The 25,571-nt window shown below is 39.9% G+C and overlaps 1 protein-coding gene across 6 annotated transcripts in view; it reads left to right on the forward strand.

Moving 5' to 3' along the window:
* The window catches only part of akap13 (A-kinase anchoring protein 13), a 178,123-nt gene that overhangs the window by 132,383 nt on the left and 20,169 nt on the right, over positions 1–25,571 (forward strand). For 5 of the 6 annotated variants that reach the window (XM_020617124.1, XM_020617127.1, XM_020617128.1 and 2 more), the window contains 18 exons: positions 1,973–2,150; positions 2,580–2,682; positions 6,132–6,174; positions 6,416–6,527; positions 9,633–9,792; positions 11,612–11,667; positions 11,794–11,860; positions 12,406–12,556; positions 12,797–12,909; positions 13,202–13,348; positions 13,999–14,255; positions 14,611–14,736; positions 15,690–15,807; positions 18,620–18,868; positions 18,947–19,023; positions 21,437–21,618; positions 22,564–22,646; positions 22,764–22,952. In XM_020617124.1, the coding sequence (XP_020472780.1) occupies positions 1,973–2,150; positions 2,580–2,682; positions 6,132–6,174; positions 6,416–6,527; positions 9,633–9,792; positions 11,612–11,667; positions 11,794–11,860; positions 12,406–12,556; positions 12,797–12,909; positions 13,202–13,348; positions 13,999–14,255; positions 14,611–14,736; positions 15,690–15,807; positions 18,620–18,868; positions 18,947–19,023; positions 21,437–21,618; positions 22,564–22,646; positions 22,764–22,952 (2,411 nt within the window). The remainder of the gene's footprint in view (positions 1–1,972; positions 2,151–2,579; positions 2,683–6,131; positions 6,175–6,415; positions 6,528–9,632; positions 9,793–11,611; positions 11,668–11,793; positions 11,861–12,405; positions 12,557–12,796; positions 12,910–13,201; positions 13,349–13,998; positions 14,256–14,610; positions 14,737–15,689; positions 15,808–18,619; positions 18,869–18,946; positions 19,024–21,436; positions 21,619–22,563; positions 22,647–22,763; positions 22,953–25,571) is intronic. The other variant, XM_020617129.1, reaches the window with a different exon arrangement.

A 25,571-nucleotide genomic window follows, 5' to 3' on the forward strand; every position in this document is an offset into this window, starting at 1 on the left:
TATGTTCGAGACAACAGCTCTGCCGTTGTTCTGGATTAAAGTCATGACAGAATACCCTGAGATCGCCACCACAGCACTGAAAAACCGGTTGCCATTTCTGAGTTAAAAATTTCAACACAGTGGATTCATGTTTATTATTATATTAACAATATAAACAATCTACGTAACCCCCCCCCGGGCCGCGGTGAAATTGTCAAGCGTTGACCGGTCCTCAGTGATAAAAAGGTTGGGGACCACTGACCTAAAGCACACAGCACTATATCATTAACTCTTATGTGCTGCAAATTCAGATGACATGTAAGCTGGTACAAACACATCTGTGAGTAGCTGCAGTATGAGCACTAATAATTCTCAGCCAGCCTCTGTATCTGTCAGGCTATTAATTAGGACACAGCTCTTCTGGTCAGAGACCACTGCTCTAACCACATGTTTCACATTCCAGAAGGGGCAGGCTACCACAGCAGTGGTTTTAGTAGTGTTAATAGTACCTGCTGTATTGCAGGCTGTTCTCACAGTATTGCATGTTGGAATTGCATATTGCATAGGAAATGGCTTGGGTTGAAGTTTATCTCTTCTGTGATACTGATACTGCAACAGGAAATAAACTTCTCACATTTAAAGAGCTTGACAGTGTGAAATGGTCTAGTGTACATACTCTGAGCAGTAGTGCAGTTATGTCACAGCATTGTCACTCTCCTCAGATATCTCTCCATAACTCGAAAAAAGCTGTGCCTGACTGGCGTTGAGCTGGGGATATTTATGGCTCAACACCAATCTGGCAGGCTGATTAAGCCTCTTGGATGAGAGGTGAAATGTCTTTGACCTAAAAAGTTTTTTTAAGTTTTGAGGTTTTTCAGCTTACTATGACCTGGATGACTGAGAATCTTCTTGGACACTCTCCATAACTCAATCCTTTTCACAACCTTGTCTGTCTGCTTCACTATTACTCTACTGTACTTGTGTGTCCATCTTCCAATCACTCCTCCCTATCTCCACCTCCATTCTTCTACTGACTAACCCCTCCACCTCACACTCTGTTAGCATCAGCTGGTGCCCTCCTGTTGCTCTCCACAGCCATGGTATGGAAGTATTTAGTTCCCTCAGGTACAGTGTATTTGCATGCGCGTGTTTGTTTTCTCACAAAGGAATGACCTACTTTGAATAGGGCATATTTACATGCTGCTTAATTTGCATTGCTGTTGTTTTGGTTGTCTGTGCTTGTTTGTGTGTGTATGAATGCCCTGCTCAGTCAGTCAGTAGCTTCCTCCAACAGAGAGCTGCAACAGCTGTTGGTATTATTCATGTTTCAGTACTGAGGACACTCTGTAGGATAGCATGTGATAATACTGGCAGGAAAGGGGCTTTAATATGATGGGCATAGTCATCTACATTAACAGCCCTGAGGATAGGTGAGTACTGCTCCAGTGCTGGTCAGTGATAATCACCAGGTCATGATTCATTTTGTCCAGTTTAGATTACTTGTGTATGAATGTGATATAACAATGATTTGCTGGATAACGGAGTGCCGAACAAACCTAAGGGCCGGACATAAGAGAGATTTACTGCTCGAGTTTTAACCATCACAGGTCTGTCCTGAAGCAGATAGAGCTGCAGTCTCATAGGTCATCCTTGAAATGTGGCCTCTTATTTCTAGTCATAGGTCGATGTAATATGTATCATAAAACACAGCTGCAGAGCACTTTATGCTGATGCTGATGTTTGAAGTCATTTGCTGCAGCTTCATCTGTAAATCTGCTCTGGAACCCAGTGATAACTCAACTGGCTAAACACTGTGCAGGACCAGCTGCGTGTTCATGTCTGTTAACAGGTGCATGCCAGCATGCCTCTGTGTGTTTCTGTTTGTTGTAGCAGTAGCTGTGTGTTACCAGAAAGCTGTGATAAATAGTCCAAAAAGGTTCCTGGAGTGTGCGTGTAAAATAAAGTCACCTCTCCCTTCTGTTTGTCCATACAGCTACAGCTTGGAGGGGCTCAGTGGGGTCCAAGAGGAGCTAAGAGCCCCCACCATCCAGGGGCCCCGAATCCTGGAGCCTACAAGGGTACCCCAAAATGACAGTAATGACATAGGCTCCTTGGTTTCTCTGACAGAGGAGCAGGCGGAACTCAGGGAGCGTGGCAGATTTCATGACCTGGTCAGCCAATACGCACACATACAAGTTTGTCCTTTAGATGTCAAATCTTCATACTGCCACACAGTTGACCCTGAGGAATCATAAAAAGCCAAATTCACACAAGAAGAAAAACTGATTTGTAAAGCTTGCATATTAACAAGACCTATGAACAGTAAGGGAAAATTTGAGACTCGTTAGTTTCGGTATTATTAAGAATTAATAAACATCACTTTACTTGAGTGGTCTCGCTCTGTTCTCATTGAATTTATCATACATTGTGAACACAACTTCACAAATCTTGTCTACAGTAGTTTCCCTTTTTAGTTTATTGTTCCTGTTCCCAGTTTAGTGACCCACAATGTTTTGTTTCATATTACTGTATATCTGTGTTTGCTGCTCTTTTTACATTGTCATGCAACCTCAGAATCTGCCTTGTGCCTCTTTCTTCAGAAATCAAGACGCTATCGACCTCTGCAAAACAGCTGTCCTCTTATGACCCTGCCTCTTACCAAGTCTGTATCCATGCTGGCCATCAGCCAGAGAGACATTGATGGTGAGTGACAAGTTGTGAGGCTGCTTTGGTGTTTCTTCACCACATTACATTACTGATCCGGATACACTGAACTTCTCTTTATCAATAGATTTACTTTCTATTATCTTCCATTAAATTCATAATATTTTGAAAATGGCAAGTAGGTTACACTTAATGAGTCAGGACTGTGGTAAATATCTACAAGCTGGTGAATTTCTGCTGTTTAATTCATTATTCATTTTCACAGTGTCCATCCCAAACAGTGAAGGCAAAAAATTTGATGTGTAGGTTGAAATTATTGGAAAGGTATTACTGTAAATGCATGAAAAAAAAGTTAAGTAGAGTGGTTCACATTTTCTCAGGTACTTATTTACATGATTTTTTGATCTTTTTTACCACTTAATTTGTCAAGTATTAAGTGTTAAGTTTCTTTTTACTCTTTCTTGCCCATTCTGCCTGCCTCCCATTCCCCGTCCTCACAGCTGTTACTTCATTTTACTAAGTGGTTTGTTCTGCTGTGGTTCTTTCCTCCCTGCCCCCCAGTGGTGGGATGCCTGAGACATAAGAGGCAAATTTACTTATCTTTTAACCTTTCCCCATCCTCACCAAATCACTGTCTCAGTTCATGTATGGGGATTCTTCATCTAGCGATGATGAGGATAAATTAAGTGAGTACTGTAAAAAAATAGCTGCAGTAACAAATAGCAGTGATGTCAGAACCCCGACAGTAGCTGTTCCTATGAGAGCCCCACATCTTTTCTTCCACACAACCCAGAGTTCACTATGTGAATATGAGATTAATTGTCTTATCCTGCAGAAAAAGGTCCCATTCACATGCAGCCAAAGTTGTATTTTGATCAAGGGACAAAGTTGCGATCTCAGATAAATATTAAACTAATATTTAAATATTTAGCTGAGTACAAAGATTAAAGTAGTCACATATCCACTTGTGGGCAGTACAGTGGCATGGTGGGTAGTGCCGTTGCCTCACAGCGAGAAGGTTCCGGATTCGCGACCTTTCTGTGTGGAATTTGCATGTTCTCCCCGTGCTTACATGGGTTCTCTTCAGGTGCTCCAGCTTCTTACCGCTGTCCAAAGACATGTGGCTTAGGTTGATTTGTAACTCTAAATTGCCTGTAGGAGTGAATGTGAATGTGTGTGTGTGGTTGTTCATCTGCATGTTGACCCTGCAATGGACCAGTGACTTGTCCAGGGTGTACCGCGCCTTTCGCATGATGCTGGCTGGGATTGGCTCCAGCCCCCCGCGACCTCGTTCGGGATTAAGCGGTATAGAAAATGAGATGAGATGAGAAAAATATCCACTTGTGACTGGAGGCTATGTCTTTACACCCCTTGTTTGGAGGTGTCAAACAGCTCTCTGGAACCAGATGCATGTAGACAAGGTCAGCTGAAGGAAAAATGGTTACACTGCAAAAATAATTTCTAATATTCAGTAACAAACTCCACAAATCGTTGTATGTTGAATATTCCCATCAATTATTTGTAAATATGCAGCCTAACCTTTACCTTTCAGATTTACTGTTTTGCACTTGGTGAATGCTCTTTGTAGGAGTTCTGCTTTTGCAGCAACAGAAAGATAGGCACTTAAGCCTGACCATAACTAGGTGCCATAGGCTAGTGAAGCCCAAACATTCTGATACAACAACTTTGTAAAAGAAACCACTAATTACTGCTGATATTAAGCTGTTTATAGGTATGAAGTTTAGAAAAATTCTGAAGAGAAGCATGAATGTCCTTGAAGAGCTGAACATTTTGATACCTGAAATAGCTGAAAGTATGCTAAAGCTGAATTTCCCCATTCATTTGAATGGGGCAAGATTTTCAAAATAAAGCTGAATATTTTAAAAAGTATGAAGCTTAGAAAAAATCCGAATTGAAGCATGAATGTCCTTGAAGAGCTGAACATTTTGATAGCTGAAAGTATGCTGAAGTAGAATTTCCCCATTCATTTGAATGGGGCAAAACTTTGAGAATATTTAGCTTTATTTTTAAAGTATGAAGTTTTGGAAAAATTTTCAATAGATGCATGAATGTGCTTGAAGAGCTGAACATTTTGATACCTGAAATAGCTGAAAGTATGCTGAAGTAGAATATTCCCATTCATTTAAATGGGGCAAAATTTTCAGAATAAAGCTAAATATTTCAAAGGTATGGAGTTTAGAAAAATTCTGAATAGAAGCATGAATGTCCTTGAAGAGCTGAACATTTTGATAGCTGAAAGTATGCTGAAGTTGAATTTCCCCATTCATTTGAATGCGCAAAATTTTGCTGAACAACACTAAATAGTTTAAAAATATGAAGTTTAGGAAAATTCTGAATAGATCCGCACATGTCCTGAAAAAGCTGAACATTTTAATACCTGAATGGTTTTTCTTGCTGAAAGTATGTAGTAGTTAAGTAGTTAAGGGCCAAAAAACCTACAGAAGCTGAATCAGCATCCACACAGTAATAGAGGAACCTTAGTAAAGCTTTAATGGAAGAAGCTACAACCACTGCCCACTGTTAGGCTTGCGCAAGGGTTTGCGGTCTCACAGTGAGAAAACAGTATCTTAATTGAGAATTCAACTGGTGGTGTGCGTGTTTGTAGCCAAAATGTGAGTCGGGGATAGCAGCGTACACTGGAAATAGAACAAACGCCACTTCAAGGTTTAAGAAAAAGCTGGTGTTCAGGAGTCATTTGTGGTGAAGCAGAAGCCAGATGTCTCAGGTAAGTTACCATAACAGATTGGCAACCAGGAGGTCCTAGACGGCAGATTAAGTTGCCCAGCAGACAATCAGAGCAATATGCGACAGCTGCTGTGATCAACTCGAGCCCATAAGTGCCTGTAATGAGAGGATAGACAACGGGAAAAGCAGGAGAGAGAGAAACTGCAGGTAACCCTAACAACTGTGTGTCATAGGCTGTATAGCCAAGACACAGAATAAATGTGATCGGGAATTGAGACCATCATTTGTGTTTTGAGACTTAATGAGATGGCATCTCCATGCAGCCAGAGATTTTTTTTAACCCAATGGCACTGAATATAAAGGCAGTACAGCTTTTGGCCTTGTTGCTGCCCTCATCTGTGCCAGAGTCATTTTGCTGTTGACCTCCACACAACTCTGCAAGGGTAACTACAGGTTAAATACCTTGCTCAAGGGCATTAAAAGTAGTTTGTTCTATTCTCTGTCCAGGTCTTGTAGTCAGGAGAGGAACTGACAACCTTCTGGTCAAAAGAATTTTCTAGCCATTACGCCAGTAAAATCTTTCAGGTGCTGTAAGAAAATCAGGAAGACCCAGTGGCTTGTGTGGTCGGCCCCTAAACAGATTTTCACTGCCAAAAATAGAGGGAGAAAAGATACTTTCTACCTGAAATGATAAATACAGTAAATGGGGGGGGACCTATCCTGTTTATACCAATACCTGAATCTTTGTCCTGCTGCTCACTTCCTGTCTTGTTTCTTTCCAGGTATGAGGTCAGTTTCCAGCACCTCTGGGTCACTAGCATACAGGTCAGTCCAACTCTACATATCCACATGTCCAGAAAATAGTTCTTATGGGTTTTACTGCATCTGGCACCTTTATAGTCCTATAAAGAAACTGTGTGGATTCTCTAAAGCAATCAAATGCTTCTCCTTTGGACCCTTTATAGTGCTGTAAAGAAGAGCTTCAGAATCTATGAATAAATATGCTTTGTGAGTGCAGCTGTTTAAGGATCAAATTAAATATGTGTATGTGTTGTGTGTGCTCCAGTATATCAGAGGAGGAGCCTGGGCCTCTGCGGAGCGACCATGAGGGAAAGGGTGTGACAAAAGTCAGCCGGACCTTCAGCTACATCAGGAGCAAGATGTACAAAAAGACCAGGGTGAGGGAACATGGAGTTTGTAATTATCCTTGATAAAACTGTGGTAAGACTTTAAATGTGTATTTACAATGCTTCACTGTGCACTATTTTTGTACTGTTTCTCAGAGCAGGGCCTTTGCCCAGTGTTCAAGATTCACTCTCCTTCCATAGATTTCTCCTCCTTAAACATTTATTCCTTCAAGCACGGAGAAGTGAACACCAGTCTGTTTTCACATTCATATGTTTGCACAGACTCATGCTGGGTGTTACTCCGAATTTTCTTCTCTCAGCCTCTGAACAGCTCCAGTCGAACAGCTGGGGGTTATGTGTCTTGCTTTAGGGCAAGTCAGTGTTTCCTGTAACTTATCCCATTCAGATTTCTCCATTAGGTTTGGTTTTGAGCTCATAATGTTTGCTTGTCACAGTCCTGAAATTTTACTGTAAGATGTGGTCAAAGCCATGTTTCTTTTTCATTCAAAGGCATGCTAGATGATTTAGTCTTTTTTCCTGTGAGTATAATAGTTCTTTCTTACTGCATAGTGAGGATTGTCCAGATTGAAAATTGTGCACGTGACATAGAGTATTGTAATAGCTGTTAATAAGTTTTGTGAATATAGCTGTCATTGTTTAGACTTGATAATACGGTATCTGGAGGTGTTTGACAGACTGAAAAAGCAGAAATGTTTTCTTTTGTATAAAATATATTTGTACATATGTGATTGCAGACTGTTGGGAGCCATTACACAGCTATAATCTAAATGAGGCATTGTTTGTTACAGTAGAGGTGAAGGCTGTTCAGTCCTTTTTTCAGTCTGCACCATTAGATTTTAGCAAATACTTTCACTTAAAATGTCATGAATTTGTCTTTTTTAATAGGACAACCTGGTGTAGGTCACATCAATGTAGTTAATGACATTATAAGGAACTGTTGTTATGGAATTAATTGGAAGAAAAAAAAGAATGATTTAATATTAAATAATTACAGTATAATTTAATTACCATTAATGTGATGAAACCTACAGAAACCCTGGATAAAAATGCCTTTTTGGGAGTTTACATAGGCACATATAGATAGTGAAATATCTGCATGTTTTCGGTAAATGTGCAACCCTTGCAAAGAGACACTGAAGTGTGAACAGGAAGTAAAACAGAAAGAAAGAGTGGGTCATGGTTTTATAATTTATTCTCTAACCTCAGTCATCGCTTTGCTATTAAAGTGACATTTAATTGTGGCTGCTTGCTCCCTGTCAGATCAAAATTGTTGATCACCATCTTGCAGAAGAAACTTTGTAAAACTTTAATGTTCAAATTGGAGTTATTTTGGCTGCAGTAACCATCATCAGGGTTATTAGACTGGATCTGTAATTAACAAGTGTATTTGTCAAATATGCCTCCTCAGCAACCACAGACACACCACATAAAACTAATTTCTTCATTGAATTAATCTAAACAACACAAAAATCGTCATCCTCTCATCATTACACATCTTTTTTTCTCATAGGCATAATTTAAGAACATCTCAGAAACATTCAAATTTCAAAGTGACTGAGTGCTGATCTTGTTTGTGCATTATGGTTCCTGCGCAGTATTGAAAGTCTGAATGTCCTAGAAGGGGATCTACTTTGGGCAGTGTTGTCATGGCATCCTACCAGACTGAAGGGTCATTGCAGAAATAGCACGTCCTGTAGCAAGCCAGTCACTTCCTCGTTGCAGCTTTCTTGATGGAGCCTCAACACTGCTAGTAGCTTCACACAACCTGGGATGTTATATAGGAGACTCACAGGGAGCCATGGCTTCTCATTGAGATGGAAAGTTTGGCTAGAGGTAGGCTAAAACATTGGTTTGGTTTTTCACTCAAATCGTAGCAAAAGGGACTGTCACAATATCATGCTAAAAGTGACGGTGTTCCCTTCTGGGCTGATGTCTTTTTCCAGTGAAGTTATTTCCTGTTACACTACTTTTCACGAGTACATCATTTTGTTTAAATCTCTGGTTTAGATGTCACAAGTGATTACTTCTCCTATTATGAACACTGGTAGCCAAAAGAAATGGCCTTTGTTTCCTGTGTTTTCTCTACAAGGTGAATAGTTTTTTGTATTTTTTTTTTATATATAAACCAGCATAATATCTAAAAATTATTCTTATGCAATGAAAGATATTTTATTAGATTATAGAAGCTGGTCAGTGCTTTTCACCGCTGGTTAGAAAGTTGTTGTTGCAGGAAGTGAAATTGAATGATAAGTGTTGTAATGTCTAGGAAGCATGCAGGCTTGCTGTGGATCAGTCTGTCTTATCGTGTCTTGAATCGACTTAACCAAATGAGCTCTAGTCAGTCAGAGCTTTGTGGTTCCCTTAAACCAAAAGGCCCATTGCTGCCCATTAAAATGGGCTGAAAGCTTCATTTTCCCTGTTTCCTCTGGGTTTGGGTGGCGGCCCTGTGATGTAAGTCCCAGAGAATAAGAACTCTGTTCTCCTTGGCATATTGTGGTTTTAATGCTTTGTTGCCTTTATGTAACTTTTTTATTTTAAGACTAAGTGTTCTTTCTAGCCTTTGATTCCTTACCTGACTCCAAAGGAGAGCTGCACAAGAATTCCTATATGCCTAGACCGTCTGTTTATGCATAAATGGCAAATAAAATCTTGACTTGACTTGACTTGACTTGACATTATGGGATTGTATAGTGATATGTTGTAGTGTGGCGACTGTGGTTCAGTGGGTAGAGCAGTCGTCTCCCAACCAGAGGGTTGGAAGTTCGAATCACGGTGCCTGCAGTCCACATGTCGAAGTGTCCTTGGGCAAGACACTGAACCCCCAAGTTGCCCCTGATGGTTAGAGCCATCGGTTGAGTTGACACAGCAAATGGCTGCCTTAGTTCTGTACCGGAAACAGATTCCTTGTGTCTGCAACATACTTGGTCAAATAAAGGTGATTATCCTTATCCTCTGCTTGATTCAGGTTAGAAATGAGCATATGCAACTGGAAAAATGCTGAGATGTTTTGTCTGCAGGTAACCTAGCATCACTTTGACTCTTAATCTTTTCTAATCATCTAATTGGCTGGTTTTAAAGTTACAGTAAGCTCATGTTTGGTTTCTGCTCTTAGCTATGATCATTTCATTTGTGCAGGAAAAGGAGCGAGAGAAGAGGGACAAAGACAAGGAGGGCAAGGAGAAGGACAAGAAGACTGTCAATGGTCATGTATTCACATCAGTCAGCTTGGGCCAGGCGGTTCAGTGTTCCCAGTGTAACAAGGCTTTCAACAGCAAAGAGGCTTTCCACTGCATACGTAAGTACCTTTGGTGTTTCTTTTTTGTATTGTTCTTTCATTCCAGTTTTTGTTCTGTTTGTTTGACTGAGCAGAACCCCTGCTGTTTCAAATCTAATCAAAGCCCAATAATTGCTGTGATCATTTATTGAAATAATTCATATTATTATAAGCTTTATTCTTGTGTGAAAACTTGCATGTCAGGAATGCACGACTGTGAACATAAAGTGAGGTGAAAAAAAACTGAATAGGTTCTTGATGGACAGACATCAGTAGGCATGAGCCAGCCACATCAATTTCAGTTAGTACTTTTGGACTGTATAATTTAGAGTTTGATTTATAGACCAAAAAATTTGGTTTAGTTGATCATAATTGAAAATGAATTTATTTTAATGCCTTTACTGATGTAAACAAAGCTTTAACAACACTAGAAAACAATCATTTGAATTAGTGTTGTACAGTGACTGTTAGCATGTCAACAAAAACATTTCTCTACACTTTCTATACCTCGTGGACTGTATGTATATTGGGAGTTTGCTGTAAACAGCTCATACTTGCTTCATGAGCTGGATGAAGTAGTAAAACTCTGCTGCCTCTAATGTCTCAGTTTGACTTTCAGTATATACAACAAAACAGTTTTTGCACTGAAGCAGCAGCCCTAAAGAGGATGTAGTTTATTGCACAAAACTTTGGCGCAACCCCAGAAAGAACTTAAGAAGGAGAAACTAGCTCTGCAATGGATCACAGCGACACAGAGATCCTCTCAATGGGTCTTGCTCAGATACTTCAGTCTGGCAAAAATAGCACATGTTGTGTTCAGTTGTTGTGCTTCAGATTGTTGGAGCCACGGACAGCTCCGAGGGTGTTTACAGGACATCTGTACTCACAGATGTCTGGCTGGTGTCCATTCAGCAGACAAATACAGTGATCCTTTGTCTGAGGTTAGCTGGAATTAGTTTGACTTTCGCTAGAGGCAGTAAAATATCCAATAAAAACAATTAAGAGGATAAAATCGCTGCAGGAATTCAAGTTGGTTTTACTGTGTGGCTTATAATTAATCCTCTAGGTAGATTCTTTTCTCCAAAGCTTTTTCACAGTAACACGAGCACATATTTTCATGTTATGGGGGAAGTGAAAATGGGACTGACTTTGCTGCCTTTCTATACTTCTTGAGTATTGTTTTTGCACACTGAGTGAGACTGTAAGTGTGATGATGTAATCCTAAGAGCGGAAATGTTGTATGCATTTTAGTATGGGTGGGAGTGTTGTCTGACTGTGGGCTTGTAGGTTTCACTTGTGCAACATGTCTGTTAAATAAACTTCTGTCTGTTGGAATCATGACTTTATGAAAGTTGGGGAGTACATTGTGGAGCCTTGTTGTAAAGATCTTGACTCAAACAGAGATGGTTATTCCCTCTCACTGGCACTTCCTGATCAAACACTATCTAAAGGAATCCTGTAGTTTCAAGAGCAAGTGCAGATCTTATTTTAGCAATCTTGAATGATGACTTTTATTCCAAATGGCCATTTGGGAATGTTTATATAATTGAAAATTTCCCATGCAATTCAATGTGTGTGTGTGTGTGTGTGTGTGTGTGTGTGTGTGTGTGTGTGTGTGTCATTCCTCAGTCCCGTTTGTCCACCAGCAGTATTACCCCTCGATTACATCACATGCTCTGCTCCTGCCTGGTTTTCATTAGTGAACTGGTAGAGTTTCCTGGCCAGTTTTGAAAACCAGTCAGAATTTCTAGCCCCCACCTTTCCACACCCCCACCTCCATCACCACTTTCACTGCCAGACTCATGGTATTCACTGAGTGTTATGTTGCCTTTCTTTCCAGATTGTAATGCTTCCGTCCACAAGGGCTGCAGGGACAGCCTGCCTATTTGTGCAAAGGTGAAGATGAAAATAAAAGCTTTCTCACAGTTACTCCATCAGTGATTCTGTAGTATTCTGTGGTCCTGCGCCCAATATTGATTTGAACTCTTTATTTATGCTTCTGTTCTCTGCTTCTCTGGCTAGCTGCCCAAGCAGCAGTTTGCAGTGCCAGATTCAACCAGTCTTCCTACAGTCACAATGAGGAACAAATGTGAGTGTCAAGCCAAACTGAGATTCCATTTGTAACCATCATGGCCAGTAATCATGTACAGATTTATTGCCTAAGCTGCTTGATGCTAACATGAGAATTTCTTTCATTTTAGCAATTATTTGCAACAAAGCTAGCAGCTGTACCTGACAATTCTTTAGTACACTCAGTGTAATGGTTCTGTCTCTTGTGCTATAATTCAAAGTAAACAGAAAAGATATTTGTGCAGGAGGCTACTTGGTGCAAACACCAGTCTCCAGTTTAATAAATTAGGTTTTAGACCAGGTAAAAAGGATCATTACATCCTCCAAGGATTGAACACACCCTGTAGTCTGAACTAATAAAGCTTTTCAAAACCTTCTCGATAATTCCAAATAGCTAAACAAAGTTATTTATCTTTTTTCTTGGAAAGTTGTTATATTGGGGATATATGATTGAACTGTGTGGCAAAAAAAGAGTTTCCTCAGGGACCCTTTGAGGATCTTGTGTGGTTGTTGGAGCATTCAGAGGCTACCGCTAAATGTATTGTATGTTTGTTTCTGGTACAGCTGGTGGGACGAGGGAGCGTCCCCGGTCAGCCATCTTGTCCCCAGAAGACCATTCATCACTGACAATCCCATCATCACAGAGGCAAACCAGCATCATGGCTTTCCATGGCAACAACCTGTCCAAGAGTCTCTCCATAAGCAACATCGCCGGGTGAGTTGGTACGGGTGCACTGTCTGTTTGTGAGTGAATCTACTGTATATATAGAGTGGTATGAGGAGCCTCAGGTATCCATATTTCTATTTAAATGAAATAAGATGTTTCTCTTGCTTTTTAACATTTGTATTGAAGCCATTTCTTCTTGTTATTTTTTTTAGCTTAAGTTAGAACTTACACCATTTATGAAAACAACATTATTAATATAACTTTTATTATTATTGTCTCTCCATTCAGTCCAGTGTTTGATGAAATTCCCATTAAAGGCCTGCGATATCTCTCCCAGTCTACTGACTCCCTCAACAGAACCAACCAGGTCACAGAATCCATGGAATCACTCACTGATGAAGGTCAGCACACACACAAACACACTTTCAACATTTTTTTTTTTTTTACCATTTTTTAATTCTAAATTAACTTGCTGTGATTGAATGATGATTAATTCTGAAAATTAAACAATTAGTGGAAATAAAATAAGTGACAACCTCAATAATTTAAGACTTAAACTGAGCCTCTTATTTGTGAATAACAATCTGCCAGTATAAATGAAAGGTAAATGTTTTAAAGCTATGTAATAGAAAATGATATAGAAAGTCTGATGTGACCATCAGATTGTAAATGCAAGCTGTGTTGTTGGTGCAGGGACGGAGATGATGGACGGGCAGCTAATGGGGGAGTTTGAGCCAGAGGCCAAGGAGCTAGAGGCTGATTCATGGAGTTTAGGTGTGGAGCAGCAGTACCTGCAGCAGCTGGACAAAGAGCTGGTGAAGAGACAAGATGTCATCTATGGTACATCTCATCACCACTCAAGACAATCACAGCATTAAACAACACATGCTCTTAAATTGATCTTAAGACCTTAATGGAAAACAATTAGGGAAATATCAGAAGGTTATTAATTGCAGCTTGCTTTGATCAAGCTTAGTCTCAACTGGGAGGCTCGCCCCTTTTTTGTAAATGAGAAAGGAAACACTGGTCTAGTCATAGTGGACTATTTATGGTTTGTGGTTATTACTGGTGCCTTATCTGGTACCTGGTTATTGCTCATTTTTTTAGTGTTTTTGGTAGTCCCACTTTCCCTCAGCATGCTGTGATGACATTCCCTTCAGTTTGTTTCTTTTGCATCTGCAAGTGTCAATGATATATTCAAGCCACAGATTTAGCATATTTAGATATGGAGTGAGAGACATCCTGTTTGCTTTGAAAGTCCCTGATAGCTTTCGACTAGAATTGACTTGTGGCAAATAAATGTGATTGAAATGATTCTGAAAGGCTCATTCAATAGGTGAGCAGTGGCATGCAAAGTAATGCCATTAATACTTTAAAACTGTGTTAAGACCTCTGAGATACATTTATTGATGCATAGGTCTGTGGAAGGATACGAAACTTGTGATTATGCCATTCTTTCATAAAGTATACCTTCCTGGTATGTCATTCAGAGCTGATGCAGACAGAGATGCATCACATCCGGACGTTACGCATCATGTCGGAAGTCTACAGCAAAGGCCTACAGAAGGAGCTGCAGCCGGGGCTAATGATGGTAGAGAAGCTGTTCCCTGCTCTAGAAGAGCTCCTGGAGTTCCACACACAGCACCTCCAGCGCCTCCTGGAGAGGAAGAGAGAATGCCAGCTGGAGGGGGGAAGTTTGGAGGGAGTAGTTCTCATCAACAGGATAGGAGACATCCTGGTCAGCCAGGTCAGAGGATGGAAGGGCTCATGGGATAAATATGGATCCTCAATTGAATTTTGTCTTTTATATGACTTAGTTGCACAGGAAGCCTGGTGCTTCCATATATAGGAAATTTGTCTGAAAGATTAAAAACAATATACATTATCTGCTAGAGTTTTCCAGCTTTTAGCAGTCCTTAGCTGTGGGAAAAATAATGTAATGATTTGAATCCTTAGTTAATGTTTTAGTATGCTGCATATATGCAGTTATGTTCTTTGAATTAAATATTGTTATAGCTCCCAGAATTCCTCACATTTATCGTTTTTTTTTGTCTGCTGTACTGCTTGCTAGTTTGCATATTAATGTTTGCATTCACGTTTAGTTCTCAGGATCCAACCGTGAAAGTATGAAGAGGATTTACGGAATATTCTGTAGCCGCCACAATGAAGCTGTCAACTTCTACAAGGAGCAACTGACCAAAGACAAACGCTTCAAAGCTTTCATCAAAGTAAGGCCTTCATCTCAGCCCTTCATGTGTTTATCATATATCATATATTTGTCCTACAGTAGTGTTACTTTGTTGGCTAAATCCAATGCAAAACGGTGCAAAAACAGCAAACTGTAAACAACATAGCCTAGGTAGCTAGCAGTGCTACACAAATTTTAATGTAACTATGCAAAATTGGACTGCCGTTTAGTTCAACAAACGTGGCAGATTTTTCTTTAGGAACAAAAGTTGCTCCGCTTTTTGGCTGGAGAGACGGTTCCTCTTCTCATTAAGCACATGAGATGCTGCACTGAAGAGTCTCTCACCGCTGACATGCTTTGTTGTTCATGGGGAGACACCTGATATAACAGCTCCAGCGTGAGTGAAACCTAACCTGTGCTGCGGCCGGGGCGGGGCATTTTCGGCGAGTTTCCGGCCCGAAATAAAAATGGCCTTTTCGGCCGAAAATTTTCGGTGGCCGAAATTTCGGTGCACCCCTACTAAATCCCTTTTCATGCTTTTGCTTTGTTCTGCCGTGTTACTGCTTGTGTGCTGAAAAAATATTTTTCTTCAGGATGCCTGGTTTTCCAGACAGGATTGTTTTTGTAAATAGAATAACTAACAGAGATTGTTTTTTATTATGCTATGTGCTTTCCTATAGTTTTAACCAGTTTTCTTTTTAGCATTTAGCAACTGAACTCCAATTCCCTGAGTGCGTGTGTTAGAAACATTTCTGTAAACACCATATTACCCTTGTTCTCATTATAGCGGCTTTAGTGCTTCCAGCCTTGTATTGCTGTAATATCCATAATCACAGTAAACACTTTCCTAAGTGTTATTACTGTATTGTTCTACAGCAAATGAGTTGAAGGGTTTCTCAGTGGTTATTTGAAACCCTGTCTTGTGTGGGTATGTTTTACTAAAGTACCTCTTGTTGATTCTTTTACTAAAGTACCTCTTGTTGATTCATCCAGAAAAAGATGAGTAGCAGCATTGTGCGGAGGCTTGGTATCCCAGAATGCATCTTGTTGGTGACCCAGAGGATAACAAAGTACCCGGTGCTGATTCAGAGAATGCTACAGCACACTAAAGGTTAGGTTGGTTTCTTCTCACTGGACACCTGTGATTTTACTGTCTGTAAACAATAATTTGATTTGTGGAAACTAGACAGCCTGTCTGCACAGAGTAAAAGAGTTCATTTAAAGTCAAAGATTTGAAAGCAGAAAAGAAAAGTCTCATTCACTATCATATTCTTATATTCAAAAACAAAACTCTCTGCTAGTAGGAACAGGTATTATACTTTCATCTAAAGGAATTCCCCATATACAAGTGACAGAAAAGAAGACAGAATAAGACTAATCATTGTGCTGGTGTCTGGAAAGTGTGGCAACAATTTTATTTGCAGTTAAAACCACATCTGAACATTTTAGTTATTTTTTATAAATGCACAGTTTTAGGGCTGATGAGAAGGATGTGTTTGCGCTGCACTGAGCTGTGTTTGTCACATCCTCAAAACGTGCAAAGGTCCACCTAATCTGAAGCATTGTCAGGCTCAAGTCAGCTCGGGTTAATTGTATATCTGAAACCATACTAGCAAAGTTGTCGAAAGAAATATATTTGCAGAAACAAAACTAAAACCATTGTCCCCATTTAAACAATTCAGAAACTATTTTTCAGTTTGACAACAAATATCCCTGATCTGTCTGATTTTGTTACAATAGACAAATTTAAATGAACTGTAGGTATCACATATAACAGCTCATTTATTCCTTATATTTTTTCAGTATGGGTACATTTTTCCACTTCTGTTCAGTATACCTCATTTGTAAGACTGTGCCAAAGTGTCACTTGTCTTTAGAAAACCTCCCACTGAGTGTTTTTTGGATAATGACCCAAGTGTACTTTGAGGAGCTGAAATATGTCCCATCATATTTTTATCTATTTTAAAGCAGCACTTGTCAGTTGGCCTCCCACTGTATACGTTCTGTCTAATATTTGCCCATAGCCTTTTTTATACGTAGCTCCATGTGGGATGGCAGAGCTCTGACTTAATCCCCAAGGTGCTTTAAGAAGACTCTCTCCTGCCAACTCTGATATATACTGAGGGGAAATAACACCATAGACTCAGTTGGAGACAGTATTTTGGTGCTTTGGAGAACTGATATGTAATAACCACAGGGGTCACATCTTCCAGTTTGTGAGAAATGTTACATATACATACAGACAAGATACAAGGCTTAATTCATGTAAAATGTAGTCCTACTGTGGGGTCTCCATGGTTACTGATCCTCATCCTAACCTTTGATGATCCTGAATCATTATTCGGCTTGTTTGAGTTTGGAGGAAAAGGAAATAAAATGTATATATATATAAATAAATGTTATTTTGAGACACTTAACAATGAGTCAGTCTTTACCCAGATAAACCAGGTGAGTTACATAGTTAGGAAAGTAGCCACTCTGGCTCTCTCCAAAGCTCTCAGGCACATACAGGTAAAACCACAACTGGTAGCATCATTTTATCACACAGACATGATAGTAGTATCAATTTTCTCATCTACAGAAATGGAATAAACACATTTCCAAAATGTTGGTTTATTTTTCTAAAGATCATGGAATCATGGATCATAAGCTCTAAGCTTCTTACTATGAGCAGCGGGGTCCTTATTTAGTCATATAGCTCTAATATTATAGAGAAATTTGTAACACTTGAAACATTCAAGGGCTTTAAGGGAAGAGTGGCTGGCCACAGTGTTTGATTCATTCACTGCGAGTACCCTGCAGCTCTGATACTGTATGCAGATCAAGAGTCAGGTCAAGAGTCTTAATAACATTTCCATTTTATGTTAATCTACTCTGACTACTGTGATACAGTTAAAAAAGATCCAATTTTTAACAAGCAATAGAGGGAAAATGCCAGAAACTGAAATCAGTAGCATGTGTGATTACCAACCTGCATTAATAAGCACATTATACTCTACATCCTAAAATCCCATTAAGATATACTGAATGAACCTTTTCAGGAAAAGGTGATGCAATCCTTTGAACATTTGTGAAAAGAAGACTTATTTAGAATATCTATTTTAAGTAACCCAAAAGCAGAATCTGTGCAGTGAGACTCTGTAGCCAGTGTTGCATACAAATGACCTGAAGTGAAATGCAAGGCGGGCACAAGTGTATCTTTGGAGCTACAACAGTCTTGCTTAATGAAAGCTTCCAAACAACTCGTTCCCCTTCTCTACAAGGACAAATGTGGACAGGACAAATAAATATTCACATAGTCAGTGACCACAAGGGCAGCTGCATTTTTGGCACAGGTCAGTCTCAGCTGTATTGAGGAGTATTTTTGCTTGCAATTCTATTTATGCAGGTACATTAAGAGAAAGAATATTTTAAAAGGCAAACCTTAACACGCATGAAAGAAGTTAAGATGACTGTAAAGAGTTTTGTATGTGTTCACCTCCATCAGCCAAAACCATAAAAAGACTTTCATCACTCTTTGCAGTGGTGTTTGGAGTAATACAGTACATATAGGCACATTAAATGCCAAAATGGGTGCCAAAAATTTACTGCACCTTCTGCTGCGCATAAACGCCTCCTTGGCTGTAACAAATCTGGTTCAGGTGTATTAGTCTGGAGCCATTACTCACCAAATAGACTTGCCTAGCAGCAATGGATGTTTCCTGCTTTCCTCTTTAGCTGGTTTTGCACCTGCTTAAAAATGAATCCTTTAAAATCTTTCCTTTTCACACACAAGTGAAACAAATTGATAGTGGGGTTTGGTTATTATTGAATTAGTATTCAGGAATTGGGATAAATACTTTTATGGTCTGGTTGGAGTCTAAACTTTTGTTGATGTCATACTGCTACACCACTGCCTTTCTAACCTCACATGTTAAATACAGAAAGCGAGGAAGACTACAACGACCTGACAGAGGCTGTTCGGCTCGTGAAGGAGGTGATCACAGCGGTTGATAACCAAGTGAATGAGCATGAGAAGAAATGCCGTCTGAAGGAATTCCACAGCCGCATGGAGAGCAAGTCCATCATGATGATGAAGAACGGTCAGATTTTTGCTAGGCAGGATCTGCTGAGGCGAAGGTTGATCCACGATGGAGCTTTGCAGCTGAAGAACAATCAAGGGAGACTGAAGGGTGAGAACATGCTTAATTAATTATTAATGTATTTTAACTTTTCTTATCCAACCACAATTGCTTTTCTCGACCATGCAGACATCCATGCTCTGCTCCTATCGGATGTCCTTGTCTTCCTCCAAGAAAAAGACCAGAAATATGTCTATGCCATGCTGGTAAGATCCTACTCTTATTGCGTTCCTTACATCTCTTTTTGTCTCTCTTCTCTCTCTCTCTCTCTCCTTCCTTCTGCTGCCCCCCTACCCCATGTTGCCTTCCTCCATCCCTTCAGTAATAAAGATCTCATAAGTGCTGCCACAGAGGTTGTTGTCATATTTTCCTGTTGTTTGTGAAAGCATTATCTGCCCTGTGTAGCTTTCCCAATGTGTAATAATGCCTGCCTCTAGCTAGCAGGTTAGCTGCACCTAATAAAGCTGATTTGGCCCTAGGCATCTAAACCAGCTATTTTTTTTTCCATGTCCACAGGACTCACAGTTTCATAGGATGGCACAAGCATTTATTCACATGCACACACATATACACACAGTATGGGAAATGAAAACAGACTTGTGGCACAGTAATCACATCCATCATTAAAAAGGTTTTGCATGTGTGAGTTGTGGCTGTTGACTTTGAAAAGATTAATAACATGTGGTTCAAAATGGATGACAGCTATGCAAACTAGGAGCCCTGTGATAGACTGGCGACCTGTCCAGGATGTACCCTGGCTCTCGCCCAGTGTCAGCTAGGATAGGCTCCAGCCCCCCTGCTGCCCTTTTCAGGAATAAGTGGTATAAATTGTAAGATTTGAGTTTTATAGACTCTAGTTACTTTATAAGCTTTAGTTACTTCTCATACCTTTAGTTACCTTTCATAACTTTATTTTCCTTGTTTATACATATTACAGCTGTATGGATGATTGTCCAGAACTACTGAGCTTTAGTTATTTTTAACACATTTATTTTCCTTGCTTATATATCTTACAATTGTATTGATGAGAATCAAGTGATAGAAACCAGACAGCCTATTTACATTTTAACAGAGAGAGGTTGGCCTGTTTTACACTCACCTCGACCCACTTAGTATATCCCAAGCTTTGCTTTGTCTTGGGATGTCCTGCAGAGGCTGGGGGCTACAACCTGAGATGACCACCTGGCCAGTTTAACATACTTATTAGCATCACACACACAGGGGGCCTGCAACTCAGGCCACCCACTGTTCAGGGCCCATTGATCAAGACCAAACCACCACCTGAGGCATGCACACACACACACACACACACACATATACACACGCTTAGATTTACCATATTTCAACATGGAAGTGCGAGCTCCGGTTCACACCAAATGACCAATAGGATCACAAACTAATGAAGGTTGCACCCCTGTCCAGGACGGAGCAGCCCAAGAAGATAAATGTGTTATAAAAACTTAATTCAGGATTCAGAAGCCGGTTTTCCTGCGGGAGCTCTATCTCTCTGAATCCAGCGCTGTAAGACTTTCCTGTGATCAGACTTTCAGTAAACTTTCTGTTGATTTTAAACAGTCCTCTCCTGTCTTCACTTCTCGTGTTTCCAACAAAAGAATTGGGTTAATTTCTATCAGAGAATAGATGGATATGTGAACTAGGCTGAGATTTGGATGGAGTAAGTTTCAGTTCTGAGGATCACCAACAGTACACTAAGCCAGTAACTATGAGGGCACAGGTCAGAGCACCTGAACATATTGTATCAGGAGCCAAATCTGATGGCCATCATCCAACTTTTTAGTCTTCTAGTACTCATTCTATCTTTCAGTGTTTCTTTGCTGAGCTGCAGTAGAAAGACAGTAAAACACAGATAGGAAGTTCCATGCAAAAAAATATTAAATGTGGAACATATTCACTTAATTTGAAATCAACAAAGCATTTCTCCATAGAATGAGGATTGAAGATTTGGTTACTTTTTTTTACAGCATAGTCACTGTAGGAAGACAAACATAAAAACAGAGACTTTTGTCTAAACCTCAGACAGGATATTTCAGGAACAACATTGGGATGTGGTTTACAGTTTCAGACTTTTACTGGCTAGAACAGAGATGAAACAGTGGTGCTACTGTACAGAAATGTGCTTTACAGTGTTTGCAGCCTTGTGTTTGCAAGCGAATCTGAAAGCGCTGGTTTATGAGTCAGCTGACTCTAATGTGGAAGATAACCAGAATCTCCTTTTATCCTTTGTTGTCTTCTCTCCCCTTTATTATTATTTATTTTTCCATTCCTGTCACCCAATTCCTCCTATAATCCTACTGTTTTCTAATTGACCTTCCTTCTATCCGTCCTTCTCTTTTTGCTGCACTTTTTGTCCTGCTTTATTCCCCTGCTTTCCTTATCTCCTCCCATAATTACCCTTCTTCTTTTCCTTGCTCCCTCCTTTTCTTTTCTGCTTGAATCCACCCTTCTTCCTGCCTTTCCCACCCTCTCCCCTTCTTCACCATTTGTCTTCTCTCCTCCTCCTCTTTTCCTCCTCCCTCCCATTGTGATCTCTTTTTATTCTTCCTCTTTGTCACCTCCATCAATCCCTCCTTCTATCCCCACCCTCTTCTATCCCTGTAGGACCAGCGCTCCACGGTCATCTCCCTCCAGAAGCTGATCGTCAGGGAGGTCGCTAACGAAGAGCGTGGCCTCTTCCTCATCACAGCAGGCATCGAGAAGCCAGAGATGATGGAGGTCCTGGCCAGCTCAAAGGATGAACGCAACACCTGGATGCAGCTCATCCAGGAAACCATGCAGTCTATGTAAGTAGGGTATATTTGTATATTTATTTAAGCATTTTTACTTAAAGCATGTGGGACTAAATATGCAAATACTTATGCATTTTTGTTGCCACGAGAATTTTTTACATTAAAGTTTTATTTCACCGTATAAGCCCAGACTTGCACCCTGACCTAAACTGTCCATTTTACTCTAACCATAACCTGTACTGCAAAACAAACTCAAAAACAAACCTTCACAGTGCTTAACATTCAGTGCTGGCCTCTTGGAGTTCACCCACAGTGCATCTGTGTTGTAATCTCAGAGCTAGATCCAGCCCAGTTCTGTAGGGAGTAATGTACAGTAAGCTGCGACAGAGCACCATGCTGTCAGGAGGATTAGCACTACTCTACCTGAGGATGGGATGTACTAAGGGACAGTCTAGTTCTGGATTGGCTTCACGGGTTGCTCACTGTAAGCAAAGGGTTATTTGACTGCAGCCAGCGGGAAGGGGGGCTATTTAGTACTGCGTCACTTTCTCACTCTCTGACTTCTGTCAAAATATAAAATTGAGAAGAAGCTATCTATTTTCAGGAAGGAGATAAAAACAATAATAATGTTGTTGCATTTTTTGAGACTGATTGGTTGTGGATTGGGCTGAAGCTAATGATTATTTTAATTAATCTCTTTTAAAAGCATATTTTAGACTATAAAATGCCAGAAAACTGAAAAATGCCTCAAAATTTCCCAGAGCCCATGCTGACATTTTGAAATTAAATCTTCCAATTTCAAAGTTGAAACTAACAAGTTTGTGCATTTTTGCCTGGTAATTATTTAAATCATTAATCTATTATCAAAATCCTTGTTGATTCATTTTCTGTTTGTAATTTGTGATATGGTCTATATAAAAAGCAGACTTTGTAGACTTTGCATTTTGATATTTTCCCAGTATTATTTGAGGTTGTACATGTATTTCCTTGGTTGAGCAGAGAGAAGGATGAGGACGAAGGGATTCCCAGTGAGATGGAAGACGACAAGAGACAACTGGAGACTAAAGCTAAGGAGATGAGAGGTGAGAGTAACATGTTTACAGTGTTTCTGTGAAATAAAATAGGGATAGATTTGCTCCAACTAACACAAAATGTTATCCTACTGTCTGCCTCTCTATCTGTCTGTCTTTGGTGGTCAGATTTATTGAGACAGAAGGACAGAGAGATTATTTCTCTACTGGAAGAAAAGGTGCGGCTCTTCAGGGGGATGTGGGAGGGCTTGAACCTAGGCGAGGAGGCCTGCCAGCAGGTTGAACCATTCTTCAGGTCAGCCAGCAGCCTGGAGCCGCCTAGGGGCTCGTCCATCATGAAGGATGCCCTGCAGGAAGGTAAGGCAGAGAAAGAGAGTGTTTAAAATGTATGTGTTGTTGATGCACTGATCACTGAGCATTCTTAGCAGTAAAAGAACAAACTGAATTGGGCGAGTGAGATTGTGCTTGGTCTCAGTTTCCATCCACATAATTTATAGCAGCTACTTTCCTGGTAGTTAAATGTCATATGAGTTCATGACAATTATACAGTGTCAGTTCTTACAAATAACACACCTTCTATACCACTTTTGTGCTGTGTAAAGCACCTGTTGTGCTTTTAGATAAATTGCTTGTACGGGGGTGTTATTACCTGATGTAGTTTGCTTTCTTACATGGAAGCATGACATATGCCCTGTGGTATGTTAGACAACACTAAGACCCCATTTAGACTTGGTTTTAAAATGTTTCCTGGGTGATCAGATCACGAATAGACACCACTAAATACATGTGTAAACGACCACCAAGACAGATTGTGATCAAATCAGTGAAACCACTTGCTCAGGTGGTCTGTGATGCTTGTCTCCTTCTTCTGTGGTTAAGGAGACTACTGGCACTTGACTTGTAACAGACGGAAGTAATAATTGTACCTATGGTCATTCAATATTTAAGCGTAAGTGTTGCAATTGAAATATGAGCACAAGTCTGGAGACTTATGTTGACAAGTGTAAACAGTGATGTGTCCCAGGTGTCTACTTCTATCTGGATCACTGAGACATTTGTTAATACCAAGACTAAACAGGACCTTAGTAAATTCATGGAATTGATAGGCCCGTTGCTTTCCTTGTTAACCTAGACCAGGGATTTTAAAGTCTGAAACTGTGGGCCCGTCTTTACAAAAAATCAAGGCCACCTCCTTGAAAATAAGAAGTGTCTTTTTGTTTACAGCTTAACAGTTTTAGCCCTAGACAAACAGAAGGTCTGACTGTTTCTCCACATTATTTGCAATGAGTCTTTCTGTACAGAACTTTAAGGGCTAGACCTATGGGAGAAAATAGGATGGCATTTGTCAACATCAGTAGGCACTGATTACAGTCACTATGCAGTAGACTTAAGGCCAGGCTATATTTTTCCAGGCAAATCAAACTGTTGTAAAAACTGGTACTGCTATCTGGTGACAGTGCACATAACAATTTTCATGCTCGTCTTAATCATTACTGTACGTGTACATGAAACTAAACCACCCGAGATTTTGCAGTTTTTGTGTGAGTAGTAGTCCTTTTTTGAAATGTACTATATCTGATTTATAGGATAAGAAAACCTGGTTATTAAGTAAAAATCCATCAGAAGAAAATACAAGGTATCTTTTCTCTGAGATACTCAAAGGTTGAGGGAGACATTGTTTGTGTTTTGGGATGATCTAAAAAGAGTGCATGGAAAGCATTGAAGGAGCCAGAATGTTTTAGGATTTTATTCCAGCTCTTTTTGGAAACCCTGTTCATCAAATGTGTATGAGAAGAAAGTAGCAAGAGCTGAAAGCAGCATGAGGTTAACTGAGAGAGATAATATACAGTACATTGTGACTAACAGAGAAAGACACACACTGCATACTCTGCAGGTTGACCTAAAAACTGCTGCAAAAACATGTATATAACAAGTAACCTATACACTGTAGTAGCAAGTATATAACCAGCCTGCGTGTCAAAAATTATTCATAAACCATTTACTCATAAAATCCTCTTTCACTTGTTTTAAGATGATCTAATTTGAGTTTTGAAAAGTTTTAATTTAGAGTGCCTTCTTTTAAGTTACTGGTCTTTTTAGAATTGTAGAAACAATATGGATTGCATTGTAATTTGTTATTTGCAGTTCAGATTTGTGTAACAATAAAGCACTGTTTCTTGTTATATTGAATTTAGGTAGGTACTTTATTGATCCCACAGTGGGGAAATTTCTGAAACTGGTACTAGAAGCTGGCTTGTGCTGTGTGGCGTTTAGCTTGTTAAAAAATGCACACTTTCTAAATTTAAACAAGCTTCCTCATTCTCCCTGAAAGAGCTGAGTTACTGTAGTTATCAGAGCTATGAGTGACTAAGCACAGATGTAGCTAGTTCTGCAGTGGGCAAAGTGTCTTCCACACAAGTCTAGTTGGTTGAAAAATACCAAGAATTTGTTGTACAGTTGCAGGTTTGGTAACTGTGTGACATTTAAAGAAGTTGTCTGTGCAGCTCTAGCAGGAAAGATGTGTATAGGAAAACTTCTGTAGTAGTTTTCACTTTTAAAACTGATAGTAGGAAAGGTTTAGCTGCTCTGTTGCAAAAATGTATTTTCACCTCCTCCCTCTTAAAGCCTGTGGCAAAATTGTCCTTATTTGATATGTGCATGGGCAGCAGTAATGTCATTTCTTCTGCTGCTTTACTGTCTTCATATGGATACCAGTACTGTCTATGTGGATCCAGAGTTCATATAATTTCAGGCTATAAAAAAATGTGAACTCTTAGTAAAAAAGGCTCTGTGGTTCAAACAGGTTGTCAGTAGTTCCTTAGCAACTGGAAGCAAGAACAGGTTGAAAAAGCCTGGTAGGATTCATGTGTGCAAAGCTGAACTGTAACACAGTTAGCTGGGATAATTCACTTACTGACCTGCACACTGATGTTTGTCTGTGTTTGTGTGTGTGTGGCTGGGTGTGTTTGTGCGCGC

Source organism: Monopterus albus, unplaced genomic scaffold (genome assembly GCF_001952655.1).
Source record: "Monopterus albus unplaced genomic scaffold, M_albus_1.0 scaffold186.1, whole genome shotgun sequence".
NCBI lineage: Eukaryota > Metazoa > Chordata > Actinopteri > Synbranchiformes > Synbranchidae > Monopterus > Monopterus albus.